This window comes from Syngnathus typhle, linkage group LG5, assembly GCF_033458585.1.
Source record: "Syngnathus typhle isolate RoL2023-S1 ecotype Sweden linkage group LG5, RoL_Styp_1.0, whole genome shotgun sequence".
Taxonomy (NCBI): domain Eukaryota; kingdom Metazoa; phylum Chordata; class Actinopteri; order Syngnathiformes; family Syngnathidae; genus Syngnathus; species Syngnathus typhle.
The window spans coordinates 7035507-7050319 of record NC_083742.1 but is presented as its reverse complement, the minus strand read 5'-3'; the positions used below and the strand labels follow the sequence as shown (position 1 = coordinate 7050319).

General features: G+C 41.6%; 2 protein-coding genes across 2 annotated transcripts; both read right to left on the bottom strand.

Moving 5' to 3' along the window:
- Positions 1-843: 843 nt before the first annotated feature.
- bmp10 (bone morphogenetic protein 10) lies at positions 844-7598 on the bottom strand. Its single transcript, XM_061277859.1, has 2 exons — positions 4116-7598; positions 844-3359 (listed from the first exon to the last, which is right to left on the bottom strand). The coding sequence occupies exons 1-2, from the start codon at positions 4522-4524 to the stop codon at positions 2305-2307; spliced, it is 1464 nt and encodes a 487-aa protein (XP_061133843.1). The 5' UTR covers positions 4525-7598; the 3' UTR covers positions 844-2304.
- A 143-nt stretch (positions 7599-7741) lies between these two features.
- arhgap25 (Rho GTPase activating protein 25) lies at positions 7742-14590 on the bottom strand. The gene is made up of 11 exons (XM_061277858.1): positions 14406-14590; positions 13360-13568; positions 12385-12472; positions 12075-12185; positions 11670-11874; positions 10845-10977; positions 10456-10529; positions 10256-10377; positions 9338-9492; positions 8428-8957; positions 7742-8083 (listed from the first exon to the last, which is right to left on the bottom strand). Exons 1-11 carry the CDS (start codon positions 14467-14469, stop codon positions 7882-7884), a joined length of 1893 nt encoding a protein of 630 aa, XP_061133842.1. The 5' UTR covers positions 14470-14590; the 3' UTR covers positions 7742-7881.
- Positions 14591-14813: the final 223 nt, after the last annotated feature.

The following is a 14813-nucleotide window of genomic DNA, read 5'->3' as shown; positions in this document are numbered from 1 at the left end:
TCTTGGATTTCATTAGCGTGTGTGTGTGTGTGTCGTGATGACATAATATAAGTTTTAAGTTTCACTTATGTAGTATCAGACATTTTTAAAGAGACCCAGGTCCGGTTGCAGGCGGTCCATCAAGTGCCCTCGTTTACTGTGCTGGATTAATAAAACATTGACAGAATGTTGTTTAGGGTTACGTTACCCTCAGAGACAGCTGACTTTTCCTCTTTGGAATCAGTAATTTACGACCACTTTGGATGTTTTGGAGGTTCTGTGATTTCTAATCAGAGCGGGGCGTCAACTCAGCGCACTGTTAACATCAATCATCTTTGAACTGCAGTTTGTTGGTTATGGGTCAAAGGGGATTCTGAAATCAATGTGCTCTGTTCTATACATTACAGAGAGGTCTTTTGTAGTCTGCTTTTATATGCTGCAGCTGCAAACGCTCCTTTTTTTCCCGCAACCCCATTTCAACACAATTCCTTCAGATGCTCAATACCACTCTTTTGTAGGCTCAATTTCAAGAAAAAAATATTGCCTGCAAACAGATGGCCTGGATCTGAATGGTCTAGAAAATAAAGTTGCGGTTCAAAAGCAGAATGTTCATTGACATTTCTTGTGACGCCAACAAAGAAGGGAAAAAAGAAACGTTATTCATAATCACAAAACTTGAAAAGTGAATTTATGAGTGGTTATTGTTGATTCCTCCAATAGTCATTGATTTGAAATCAACAATAATCAAAGAAGAAAATACATTGGAACATTAGGATTAAATGTGAATTGATTCATCTCCCAAGCAGACTCAATAACTGATCCACTGCATGACGATAAATGACATTACGCATTTGAGAGAATGAATTGGATCACATCCTTTATTTACAATCTCATTGTGCGTTGGTACATGAAAAGAGTGAGACAATATCTCAATCCATTTTCAGGATCCTACAATTTGACAGCCAAGTCATCATCATTCTAATCATTTTATCAGTGTTCAGCCTCATCAACAGGTTTTCCATCACAGTCAGAGTCAGCAGCACACTATCCATTTTCTTCATTAACAGTCACTCTAATCACATTCCCATGCTTCTTTGTTTGGAAGCCATGGGTGAACTCTGACCTATGTGCTGATACCATTGGATGAAGAAAGCAACGGAGAAGAAGCAGGCCAAATGATTCGTAACAATCAAGGCCAGCCTCATCTTCATTGGAAATACAGCTATATGACAATTTACATTTAGTGTTTGACCCTCTGCCGCTTTCTTGAGTCATTTTAAGCTGAAAGATCCCCACTATCGATATGTTTCCTTTAAAAAAAAAACACAATAAATTAGAGCAATAAATAAGTGTATTTATTACAAGCAGCAAAGGTATCAATCAATAGCCCTATAACAAAAACAAAACACAATTTTCTTTTGAGTATTACCTAGAGAACCTAGCTTCTTTTTGTTTTTCCCTGACTTTGGTCCACATATGATAAATATTCCCTTCCAGAAAGGCAATTTACCATAAAAGTGAGTGATGATCCAAATGAGAAACAGGAGGTGCCAGGTCACCAAGTTGAGACAGTGAACATAATGAGTTACCTAGTCTAGGAATGTGCTCAATCCATGTTTTGTCTCAATCCGTCATGCTGCCACCTCAAACGTTGTCGAGAATGACGTCCATGTTTGATCGGTGGAATACGTTTCTCCATGTCAAACACCTTGCTATCTCTGCAGCTTGGGTGTTTATGTGTGTGGGGGAGCATGTGAAGTGGGGAAACTGGGTAGGGATAGATAACCCCGTTCGTCGGACCCTTGCGTGGTGCCTACGTATCAGGATCCTGCAGGAGGCGAGCCTGGAGAGTTCAAGTCTTGTCAGGTTGCCTCCAGGAGGTCATTTCACTGCAACGGGGAGCATGAAGTGCTGATTAGTGTTTGCATCAAGTGGGGGGGGGGGGGGGGGGGCGGAGATAAGTGGAGAGGAAAACACATGTCAGGGGGATGGAGCAGGAGGGGGACCCTCCGGCCCACTGGTTCCCACAGACACTGCAGAATGTGCTGAGTTAGATCCTTTCGGAACTTCTTGTAACTTTGAGTCACGCTGGCAAAAAGACACCCGAACGTCACTCTTGCAGCGTGACCTGATCTCTACTGTCTCACTGTGTTGGCAGCTACCATTCACGAGAATATCGTCTTTTCTGTCTCGACGGACAAAATCCGCGCAGCCTCACAGGACTTTATAAATAGTGATTAGATGTACTTCCTTTTGAGTAGAGTCCTTGTTGTTGTTCTTGAAAACATTCTCAGCCTCATTGAATGTCTTTCCTCAAGAGTCCAGCTATCTACAGCCACACTCGGCCACAGCCATGCCTTCGTACTTGTGCTTGTACGTGACCACGCCTGTCTCGTCCAGGTACAGGAGTGAGATGGGATCCAGCTTGGTGGGCACGCAACATGCTCGCGCTGTTTTCTGAGGACTGTGGATGTTGACCAGCGTTTGGACGATGGCGTGTTTCGTGGGCGTGACATGCTTTGTTAGCGGGAATGAGCAAGTCCCGGAGCACTCGTAGGCATCATAACTGGTGGGCGCCAGGATCCAACTATCCCATCCAATATCCTTGAACTCTACGTGAAGAGGTTGTCTCCTGCAGTGGTTTCCCTTGGCGTTCCGACGGATGCGTGAGCTTGTGTCGTAGATCAGATTGGAGCGCATTTGGAGAAGGTCGCCCTCATTTGGCTCTGACTCGCCGTGGCCGTCCAGATCGCCCCACAAGTCATTCTCCAAGTCATTTTGCAGGATCATGTTGGAGGTTTCGTGGTCAATCATCTCTTCCAGCTCGTGCTTGTTGTCTCGATGGTCACTGCTTTCATCGTTGGAGAAGACAATCAACAGAGGCTTGTGTTTGTCCTTCACGTTTGTGTCAATCTTCATGTCCCCTTCAGTTTTCCCGTTTTTGCTTTGGTGTGTGACACGTTGCGTGTCATCTTCACCGGCCACGCTGGCAATGCGCACCTCTAAACGATGTGTGGTTCCGTGCTCAGACTTACGCCACCGTTGCACCGAAGCAGTGAGGTTAAATGCTTCCCAGCCATTGTCAGTGCCATACACTTGTCTTGAAGCCAACTCCACCAGTTCCAAACGATCCATTTCAACCTCAAAGTCATCTCCTCTTGCGAAATTCTCCTCTGTGCTGTTGTCATCTTCGTCATGACGTACCACTTCGTAAATAGTCACTTTGCGGTCGACGCCGGCAAACAGGTGGCGATCAGACTGGATGAGCGTGTAGAGGCGGAGCTCGGCTGCCGTGATGTGTTCGTGATGGGGGACTGACACGTTGAAGAGGAGTGGGTGGCGCCTTACTCCCCCAATACCAACCGTGCTTGAAGAGGAATCTGGGGAATAAAACAAAAAACATTAAGAATGAATTACATGGGGGTATATTAGAAGGATATGCCAACGTATATGAAAATATACTGGTCATCAGTTTTACATAAACTAAGTGTTTTGTAGTCAAATCCAATGGAACTTAGAAAAAGTCACAATGAATTAATTCACTATTTTTCACTTAAGGTTTTATTGTTGTTTTCATTTAGCACACAATGAATAGACCGCACTGTCGAATCTGATAAAAAGGGGGGCAGGGGGGACAGTAAGCACCCTCACATTCTATAATATTTTAGTCTTGACTACTCTGATCTACTTAAGATCTTGTATGCTGTCCATTCCCCCCTGGACCTCTTTTACTCTCATCCCATGCAAACCTCATCTTCTCAATTCTATACATTTCCAACTGCCGCCTGTTGAATCTGGTTACTAAGTGTTTATTTTAAAACCTCATCTAATCTCTTGCATAGTGTGTATTTTGTAATTTGGATGAGTTATCAGTAATTAATGATTAGCATCACAAAAAAATTAGCATTCCATCATCAATAACATCATCTAGTTTTTTTCAGTACTTTAGATTGGTCAATAATTTGTCAGCTCATAGTATGCAGTTTTGAAAGATTTTGAGATCCACCAAAATGTAACTTATGAGGTTTTTGTACTACGTCAATAAAGTTCTTGTATTGTATTTATTAGTGGAGAAGTGGCAATATATGCGCTTATGTAAAGTCAAATTTGAAAGTCATCAACAAAGGTTGCCGTACCCTCATTTATGAAGCTGCGGATGATGCTGGCACTGGGCGCAGAGGAGCGGTCATTGGCAAAGCGGTTGTAGAGCTCCATCATGTACTCCGGTGGCTCTTCTCGTATGCTTCCAGGTGGCAGTGGAGGTGGACCCAAGCCAGACAGGTTGAAGGTCTGCAGGAACTGCTCTTTCAGGCTCGCCAGCACACCCTGCATGATCAGATTGTTGTCCTGCTCCGCTTGGGAAAAGTCCACCGCCCTTCCCAGTCCGTCTCCCAGCCCCGGAGTGGGTCGAAGCCTCCGGTCAGTGTTGGAAATCGGGTTGCTCTCGCCACAAAGAGGGCCTCGGAGCAACAGTAGAGAGAATAGCAAAAGCAAAGTCTCAGTGCTGCAAAAAGTTCCCAGAAGAGAAACCCAAATTCTCGCCATGGAGAAAAAAATTGCAGTTAGTGTCTTGTTGTCACGGTCAATAAAAAGCGTTGTTGACCTTTGCTGTGACAATGTATAGTGCCTGCAGTAAGCCTTTTGCAGCTTTGCTGTTGGCACAGCATTTAGTCTTGGGCACAGCTATTGAGCTACAGGTCCAGTGGCAGTGTGACAGAGGTCCACCTTGTCATCTCTGTTGTCTTGTACTTTCTTTCTATGCTTTACGCTCCCTTCCCAGCTTTTTCTCTCAGTCTCTTATCTACGATATGGTAGGCTTTGCTTTGCTCTGTGCGTGCGTGTGTGTCCGTGTCTGTGTGTGTGTGTGCGTGTGTGTGTGTGTGTGTGCGTGCCCTCCACTTTGTGTGATGCTGAGCATGTGTTATCTCACAACTTCCTTAATGAGGATTTTGTAAACACTATCCTGTAGCCTCTTCCTTGTGGAAGCGCTATTTTGTTTGGGTGGGTGCACCAGAGTTGATTTTTTTTCATTTGTTTATTTGGTTTGTAAATGGCAGAGTTCTGCACGCCGTTGTTGATGCGCCATTGAGCATTTCTTTTTGACAAAGTACACCAGTGTGGCAATGCCATGGCATATTAGAGGACATTAAAACACTTGTCCAAATGAAATTGAAATGTAATGAGCTGTGAGTCCCAATGACCAAAAATGAAGGATGCTCAAATCTTTTCACTTCATTTCCTGATGAGTACAATAGAGATGTGTGTGTTGCACATTGCACTATACTGTAAAGTCTATAGGAATAAAAATTGGATATTAATGGCATGTCAAAATTTCATGTGGACAGTCCTTCACTGGCAGATTTTAATATCTGAGTGAGACGCAATGATTCAACGTGTACATGTGTGTATAGCTCACCGTGCCCTCACTGTTTCCTGCCGTGATAATAAAATGGCCTGCGTGCCATTGGGAAGAACATTCCTGCTCACCACCTGAACTCGCAACTGTCGCTCTCATTCCAGAGCTTCTTTGCCTGACCCGGAGATACACTCAGTGCGTCACCCAGATGGGAAGCAATGCAGCATTTCCCGCGTCTGCCATTCATCTGCCACGATGACACATGACAGACGTACTCTTTATCTGTTGCACTCTTAAACTGCTGTTGCTACTGACATTGCACCTTCCTGATGACCCATTGAAGGTTTGATAGTAGCCTGCTGCACACACAAACACACACACACACTATGAGTATTGTTCCTGAAATTTTCCAGAAGACAAAAACAATTCAAGAAATTCAACAAGAGTTTTTATATAGATGCCATACGTACATTCCATACATCTATATATACTTGCTCCCTTACCAACTAAAATAAAAGACCACCTCCTTAATCCCACCAGGGTCCCCCTGAACCCGATCAAAATCCATGTCCATTTCTGCAGAATCAGACTCAGTCGGCTGTTTTTTCCCACTGACAGTCACATATTCATATATCAGTAATGTCAATTACTTGAATGGAAGTAGTAGTTCAGAAAGTATTGGGGGATACATCCAACTTCTTTTGCATAAGAGCTGGTTGTTAATATCAAGGAGGCGCCCACTGAGAGTTTATATGGTTTTGATAAAGCACTATAACAATGCACTCCATTTACTCTTTGCAACTCTGACTATGCTGGTATGCAGGTACCACACCTGCGTAAACAAATAGTCCAACGGATTAGGAACGTTTGTTAACGTGCAAGTGCATGAGATTTCATCATTTCCACTTCAAAATAACATAAAAAGATAAAAGATTCTGAATGCGTCGCTGCAAGTGCCAAATCTGAAAACAAACACTGAATGCTGAGACCTTTCATTCCTCGGGCATCACTAACCAAGGATATTGCCATGAGGGCTCAGGAACAACATTGTCAATTGACGCCCTTAATCGCTACATCAACAAATGCAAGTTAAAACTCAACCATGTAAAGCGAAAGTCATATAACAGCAACAGCCGTGGCCAGCTTTTCCAGGCCTGAGCTCATCTGACATGGACTGACGCAAAAGGGAATGATTGGGGCCATTATTTTTTTTTGTTTAATTATGTAGGCCTGGCATTTGAACAGAGGGGTGAGACGTTTGTTGGTGTAAGGAGCTACTACGTATACTTTGACTCTTTGTTGTGCTTGATGGAATGATGACAATGATGACACAGGACAACATTTAGCAAATACAAAGAGAATATACTGCTCATTTTCACAAAGTGCTGTGAAATCGTTCGCTAAAACGGTGTCAATGAAAACCTGTTATTCGTCCCAGAATGGCACAACCCGATTGTTTAACTGCCATTAAACTAGAAACTGGAGTACTACATGAAGCAGATTACAGATTTTGAAGCTGCAGTACAAAACATGGTCATTGTACCTTGTTTTCCACGAAATATTGATATTCTATTGAAATCGACTGGTGATCATTGCATGATGTGCAAAGCCTGTTGCCCAAAGTCAGCTGGGATGGGCTCCAGCTCAACTACAGCCCTAATGAGAATAAGGGCTACAGAAAATGTATGGATTCTCGTACATAATGTGCAAATGTGTTAAATGGCCATTTTTATCACAGAACGGTATACCGTATTCCATTATAGGCTCTATATCATAGGTGTCAAACTCAAGGCCCGGGGGCCAGATATGGCCCGCCACATCATTTTATGTGGCCCGCAAAGGCAAATTGTGCATAGACTTCATGTGTCAATCAACAACAAAATTCCGAATTGTCTTCACTTTTAGAAAATAGAGAAATGTATATTACATTCACCTTTTTAAACTATTTGAACAGTTTTTACTAGTCTGTGATTTCAAAACGAGTTATTCATCAGTTTGTTGTGTAGCCTACAATGTATATAACAGAAGGCATTGACAGTCATAATGGCCCGCCGAAGGAAACTATGACTACAATGCGGTCCGCGACAAAAATGAGTTTGACACCCCTGCTCTATATGGTTCACAAAAGAGTAGATCTTCCACTTCCAGTCTCTTTTAATGAAAACTACTTGTGCTCCAGTGGCATATCGCATATCATATCTAGGATTTCTTGCATTTTTCTTGGTTTTCTAATCTATAATTATTTTATTCTGGAAAGTAGCACATTGTCTCAATTCGACAATAAATTTTAGCATGGCAGAGACGACATCTGCTCTGTGTGTTGTGGTCAGTGAAACATGGGGCAATCAGCCATGGTAAATGCAAAGGCACCTGTTATGATGTTGGCAAGGTGAAATGAGGCATTGGTTTGAGATACTCGTTTATCCAAGCAGACGATTCAATGGGTCAAGACATCTGAAAAAGCTAACAGCCTGTTACATCTCCTTTAACATTTGGAAATAATTACCTATAATGATCAATTATAAAACAATAACATTTCCCAACCGTTAAGTGGGAGTTTGGGGTTTTCGACTGAGAAATTGCTGAATATCCCGTTGCAGTTCTTCATTTCGTCTCTGAGCTTCATCTCGGCTTCGTTCTGCATTTCTGAGGCATATTTCCAAAGCTTCCACACGGCGACGCTCTGCCTCCAGAGTAGACTGAAGTTCAATCACAGTGGCCCTTAGCTCCTTCATCTCCTGCTGCATACTGAAAGACACAATAAGAATCAGTGGCTCAGATATATGTCCAAAAACAAAACTAAAACCATAATGCTTCAAAGCATCTAGAACTATGCTGCGCAATACCCTTTTGGAGGTCTGCTTTTTAAAATCAGCTTTCTAATACCCATCGGTTAGAAATGTAGCCGTCCATTCATGGTTCAAGCCTAAAGCTCAATGTCCCTTGATTCTACCTATTTATATTTTACTTTGTGGAAAAACAGTGGAAGTTTGAGCCTGGAACCTCTCAACTGTGAGGCCAAGTAACCACTTTGCTGTATTGATATAAAATTGTGATATTGATTATAACAAAAATGTAATGTTAATTGCCACCTGTCAAGACACTGCTGGTTGTCTCTCGTCTCTTCAGTCCTATTGTTGACCTCCTGACTTAAAGGACTCTGTTCCAAGCGCTCAACACTTGTTTGGGTCTGAGCAGGCTGTGGGTCACTGTCAATTGTTTTGGAGTTAGAAGTAGTGGAAGCAGTGTTATACGTTTCGTCTTGCGCTCGGGACTTTACGTCTCCCTCCTTGATTCTGGTTGGTAAGCCTTTTAGAAAAGATCCTGAAGTGCGGAGATCTAGAATCTTAAAGATGTCCTCTGACAACGTCCCACTCTTGTCTTGCACTCGTTCATGCAGGCGACTCCAGTGATTGATGGCACCAGCCCTTGCCGCCATCCCCGTGAGGGGGCAGTTGAAAGTAGGCAGAGTTTGGGTGCGTTTGCGGGGGCTGCCAGACCAGTTGTCAGAACACGACATGGAATCTTGCAGGATCTCAGGAGCACTGCAGTTTCCTCTCAGAGGAGCATGACTGTCATTTTCTTCCACATTGGGAGACTCAGAGAATGAAGTTTCGCCCATCTAGAATAAAAATAAGAATTATGAAATGAAATGGTTTTGTATGTATGCTCTTTTAAACTGGACAGAAATGAATTATAACAGAGTCAGTGCACAACTGTGCCATGCATATTGTCTGGAGCAGTTCAGGGTACATATTTATCTAATTACTTGTCAAAAACATAATAAAATAAAAATACAGCATACTCACACAGGGTACCTATATTTAAAATGTATTCATTAGAGCCAAATTCGTGTTTTGCGAATCAAGCTTGGCTGCAACAAGTTCGACAGCTTGTTGTCCTTGTGAGATCAAATTTGAAATCTGAATGGTTTACTTTGAATAATAGCTCAATTGCATTTAACCAGAGAATTCCTTGAGGGGAAAAAAAGTATTTTCAGACCTCAGTAGATCCCCAGCCAACAAAGTTGCGAGGCGAGTTCTTCTGGTTCTCGGCTTTGTTGGAAGGAGGGGAGGGAGGCACGTCGTTACATAGTGGAAACAAAGTCTCGTGTTGTCGGATCATCACCGTCATCAACTTCTGGATGTGAGGAGTTGCTGAGAAGAAAATAAACCCAGATCATTGAGGGCTCATCTTTTTTTCATAAAGTTATTTTCTCATGGGTGGACATGTGTCTTCGTTCATTTTAAGATTTGTTTTGTTATTGTATTTGTGCAGCCACCTACTCGTGACCACCTGGGTAAAAAAGATTCCTTTATTCGTCCGACACGGGGAAATTCCAGACAATGAGAATCTAACAGATTGAGGCAGGTACTATTTTCCATCCAAGTTCTGAGTTCTCTAAATATACGATAGTTTAGAAACAAAATCAAGCTTAGCATGTCAGTGCCGTCGCACGGTGGACAAGACTTGGTATTTCCTTTTCCTGAACGACAGCTCTAAACTTCCAGGAGTAGATAAAGGTGCCAGGTGCCAGGCCAGATAATTGACTTTTGGGTATTTTCCAATCTTTCCGGAATGTTTTTCCCCACATTTCTCCTGCCCGTTCTGGGGAATATATATCAACTCTTTATCAGAGTTTTTTAAAGAATTTGAGGGATTTGTCAATAAGTTTTTGTTTGTTTTGCGGACCTTTGAGATATCCATTATTGTATTTATAAACATTGAATTATTGTTTTTTATTATTTATATTGAGACAGGATATGTCTAAAAAGTATTTAGAATTTAATTTATTTCAGATGTTTAAATTCAACAATTATTTCGTTAGAAAAACAAACAGCATCTCGGAACCTGTTGAGTATGTAATTTGAGGACTACCTGTATGGGGCAACGAAAGCAAATGGATGGAGATGATCATACCCTCCATGACTGAGATGGGGTCTTCTAACTGTGGTTTGAGCAGGTTGATCCCCATCACTGTGGCCAGGTTCTCCACATTCATTTTGTTGACTTTAGAGTTCAGCTGAACCTCAAATAAGAACCTGCAGAACAATCAGGTACTGTGTTGCACTTGCTGTTTTGACAGATTGAATTGTGGGTGTCATCATGTGTCAGCTCACCGGCAGACATAACTTAGCAGGTTGTAGTTGAGTCTAGGGAGAAGGGAAATCTGTTTCTCTAACTTTTTCGTAACCTGAAAGGACACGTTTTGTTACAGGAGGACACACAAGCTGGGAATGTCATAGTCACAAAATCGATGGATGTGCACAGAAAATATTTAACATCTTGATAAATAGTACCGTAATTTTCGGACTATAAGTCGCACCGGAGTATAAGTCGCACCAGCCATAAAATGCCCAAAAAAGTGAAAAAAAAAACATATATATGTATATAAGTCGCTCCTGAGTATAAGTCGCCCCCCCACCCAAACTATGAAAAAAAACGCGATTTATAGTCCGAAAATTACGGTAATCTTTCTTTTCTGTCACTTTCCAGAGGTCAAACATACTTCTTCGTTGGTAGAATCCAGCGCGCTGATGCAGTCCAAAAAGTCTTGATACTGAGTCCATGGCACCACCGGCTCGGGCAGCTCACGCAAGTACAACTTGAGCAGTGACGCCACTGTGTGGACATCTGTGTCACTGTGAGGGAAAGCGCACACACACAAAACTAGTTTATATCTTGATTATGTTATCTGCTCTTTGAAAAGGGACGTATGGACGTATAGAACTGATCCCTAATAGGACTGATTCTCGTGGTATTTTGTTGAAAGCACGCGAGAGAAGTTGTTATTAAAACCCCCGACAAGTGTTTTAAAATGGTCAAAAATATGTATGCCCGTCTTCTGTCTCCTTTATCTTTTAGCCAAAAATTTCTGATTGTTGACCCAATATAGTGGCCAATGATGACTGCACAGTTACCAGTCACGGCGTTACACTTAACCACAGACTGCCTAAAGCTGTGTGGAAAAACAAAGCTTATCATATTGTGTAACACATGCACGCATCCTCTTTCATACTCAGCCAGAACAGGATGTGGTGTCATCTGCCCCTCAAGTTTCTCTGAAGGTCTCATATGTGTCGCTGCCTTTTTATACAACAACTGTTGGTTTAGTCTTTTACCACCTTGTTACCGCCTGCTGAATGAGGAAATGATCTCTTTTTTTCAACTTGTCCACACCATTGTCTGGCCACTTTTCTCAAAATTAATCCACGGTTTGTTTGCATACAGAGTTTAGGAAAAAGAAGGTTTTTGTTGTTGCCCACCCAAAAATCACATACTAGTAACACCTCTGGGATGGAGATATTGGAGTGACACAGAGGAGATGGCTGACCTGGGGAAGGATGGCCTTTCTCCTGCGTCAAAGGCGTCTCTGAATTGTTTGACGCTGTTGTCTTGACCAGGGAGGCGGAAGATGCCCTCTTCATTTAGACCATGTTCTTTGATAAACTCCACACACTTCTGCACCAGTATGGGCACCATCTGCGGTCCAAAACGTTGCTCATACATTGCTGTGTCCTTCAGACTTTTTCCAAACACTACAGGGACAAAGAAAATATTTAACATCTTGATAGACAAGCTAGCTAGTTAAAGTAAGCAAACAACAGCTTATTAAAAAACTGACTTGCTTCATTTTGCTATTGCTGAAGCAAAGCTTTATTTTATTACCCATGAGGATTTGTGGATTAATATACTTTTTTTTCCAACAGGACTGTTAAGTAATTTGATGCTACCGAACCTCCACTTTGAACACCGATGACTCTGCGCAGGGTTCGGACCCACTCATCCATATCAGTTTGTGAGTTGGCCATGAACACGTGAGGACATCGCTCTTTATCTGCACTTGTACCTGGCGGAAACAGAGATTGACTGAATATTAAATCCATGAATTAGGTAAAATAATTGATCCATCTGTCCGCATGTCTGTGTGGAGTTAGTTACACGACCCTTTTATATGCATAGATGCAAAAAAGGAGATAAAGGTCACTGATTGGAATATAACTTTTGATTGCATTAACTACCAAGTATTTCTTTAATACAAATCTTACCTGGTATGATTTCAAAGATGAACTTTCCAGGCTCATCTGAGTTTGAGGGGAGTTCATTGACCTTGCTGAACTGAAGCTGGATAAAACCCTAGAAACAAAACAAAAATAAACTGTAAAAAACAAGGGCATGGATAAAGACTGTATAATGACTGGAGAATTTTGTGCAAAAAAACTCGAATATTAATCCAATATATTATATATATATAATATATATCCATATATCCAATATAAATACATATATACATAAATTAATTAAATTCAGTAGTAAATTCTGACATAATTTCTACATTTTAAAATTAATGTGATTGGTTTATATAGATAAGCTATATAAAATTTCTTACCGTGGTGAATTAGGATATTTTGTCAGCTAATACAATCAAAATGATTTTAAAATATGGATTAACATTGTTTGAAGAGACTATAACTGTTATAGTATCACACAAGTTTCAGAGTCTTAAATGAAATGAATCTTTCCATGGTATTTTAATTTTTTTGAGATGTGCTTAGCTGTATCAAACAGGCAAAAACAACATATCTGCTGTTGTTGACAAACAAAAATAATAGACCAATATCTTTACAATATGGAAACGTCTCAAATAATGTTTCTATGGTCTATATCAGCCGTCTATAAAAACATCATTTATTAACATCAAGAGCAGACTGGAGATTGACACACCCCTCATCTAGAGCAACTTAAATGCTGGAGGGGTCGGCAAAATATTATCAATGGTAGCTTACTCTGGGGCCATATAGGTAGAACTTCCTACTCAGATGTACAATGATCCCTTGCCACTTTGCGTTGCACCTTTCGCGACTGCGTTACTTCACGGGTTCATAAGTGACGGGAGTACGGCGTTTAAATGTACGCTGATAGTGCGAGGCGTGCGTCAGAGCAATACTGATGTGTCCAAACACCTTTGGTGACTTACAGCTTTAAATAGAGCAAAGAAAAAGTGAAAAACACTCATTTCTTACCAGGATGGTCGTTTCACGGTCATCTTTGTGGTAGGTCAAAGTGCTCCCCCTCAGCACAAAGTAGCGCTGGTGCCAGTTCTTCACGAGAGACTTCTGCTGTTTCTTGAGCCAGCCAGATTTCAAAGGCCTCTCCATGGACTTGAAGGAGCGTTGTGAGCCTGGAGTTGGACCTGAACTCCCCTCACCGGTTAGTAAGCTCTTAGAACGCGCTGAACAAAGGAAATAGATGAAGGATGGCAAGATGAATTTTCATGTCACAAAAGTACCAGAAACGTTCACACTCCTTGACTGCTGCAAAGTTCTTCCTCTTTTTGCGGTGAAAGTGCACCAGCCTCAAAGGGTGGAGAGGCCATTTCTGTTCTATGCTTACACATGAATAGAAACTGCTTCTTTGTGCCAACCAAGTTCCTGTTGGGTTGCCTACACAGAGCTGTCATGGTTTTGTGGCAATATTATTGCATTTGGACAATACACAAGAAAGGTCAGCTGTATAGAACCGTGCAGTAGCAAAAAGTGACATACTTATTCAGAAGTTAAATCAAAGTTAACTTTTAACATCTTCTGTGTAAGTGTGTGATGTTTTTGGTGCCATACTTTCAAACGCTCTTGGAGAAATGAGGTCAGGGCTCACACCCAAGTCCAGTAATTGAGTAATGTTTTAATTCACTGGGCCTTGTGGCTCAAAAATAGAGAAGTAGTACACCCCAGGAAACAAGGTGTGTTATTGTAGTGATCCCACTAACGCAAAACCCTAACCCTAAACCCCATCATAGTAGGCCTAACTCTTAATCCAATTGAGGATGATCGTCAAAATACATAAGAACACATTTACACGTGGAAAAGAGAAAAGCAAATAGTAAAACGATAAAGGTTGTTAGCATCACATTCCTATGACCAATAATGCAGTCCTATCTCCGAGACAATTGTAATGCATTTGACCCACCAGGTGGATCTTCAAGAAGTTAGTTTTAGCACAGCGAGACGTTCAAATGATAATGAAGGATGATGTCCTGCTGTCAGTGAAGGCAGCACGGCCACCCGCTTACCAATGCGAGCTGTCTCAATTTTGAAGGTGCTGAAATCCCAGTTGCGAGGTAGTTTCAAAGACATACTGTAGTCCACAATTTATAGCGCAAGTCAGTTTAATTTTAGACACACACACACACACACACAGACATGCACACACAAGGCAGATATCGCAAATCACACTTCCTGCTTCCTGTGTTCATTTTTTTTTTTTCACCATTTCAAACGCTTACATTTCATCAGACTTTGTTTCCATGTACAGACTTGTTTTGTAAAAAGTTCTTTCACGGTGATGCATAAAAATGCTCAGGGATTTTTAAATGACAAATAATAGAAGTATTTAAAATTGTAATTTTTTGAGGCTTTGAGTCCTACATTTATCATGCTGCTGCACACGTCATACTGTATCAGAATCAGAACACGAGTGA

Coding starts and splice junctions, on each gene's coding strand:
- bmp10 (XM_061277859.1), bottom strand. CDS start 4,524: ATGGCGAGAATTTGGGTTTCTCTTCTGGGAACTTTTTGCAGCACTGAG. Junction 3,360..4,115: donor CCGCAGCTTCATAAATGAGG/GTACGGCAACCT, acceptor TTTATTCCCCAG/ATTCCTCTTCAAGCACGGTT.
- arhgap25 (XM_061277858.1), bottom strand. CDS start 14,469: ATGTCTTTGAAACTACCTCGCAACTGGGATTTCAGCACCTTCAAAATT. Junction 12,186..12,384: donor CATCTTTGAAATCATACCAG/GTAAGATTTGTA, acceptor TGTTTCCGCCAG/GTACAAGTGCAGATAAAGAG. Junction 10,978..11,669: donor GAAAGGCCATCCTTCCCCAG/GTCAGCCATCTC, acceptor TTTCCCTCACAG/TGACACAGATGTCCACACAG.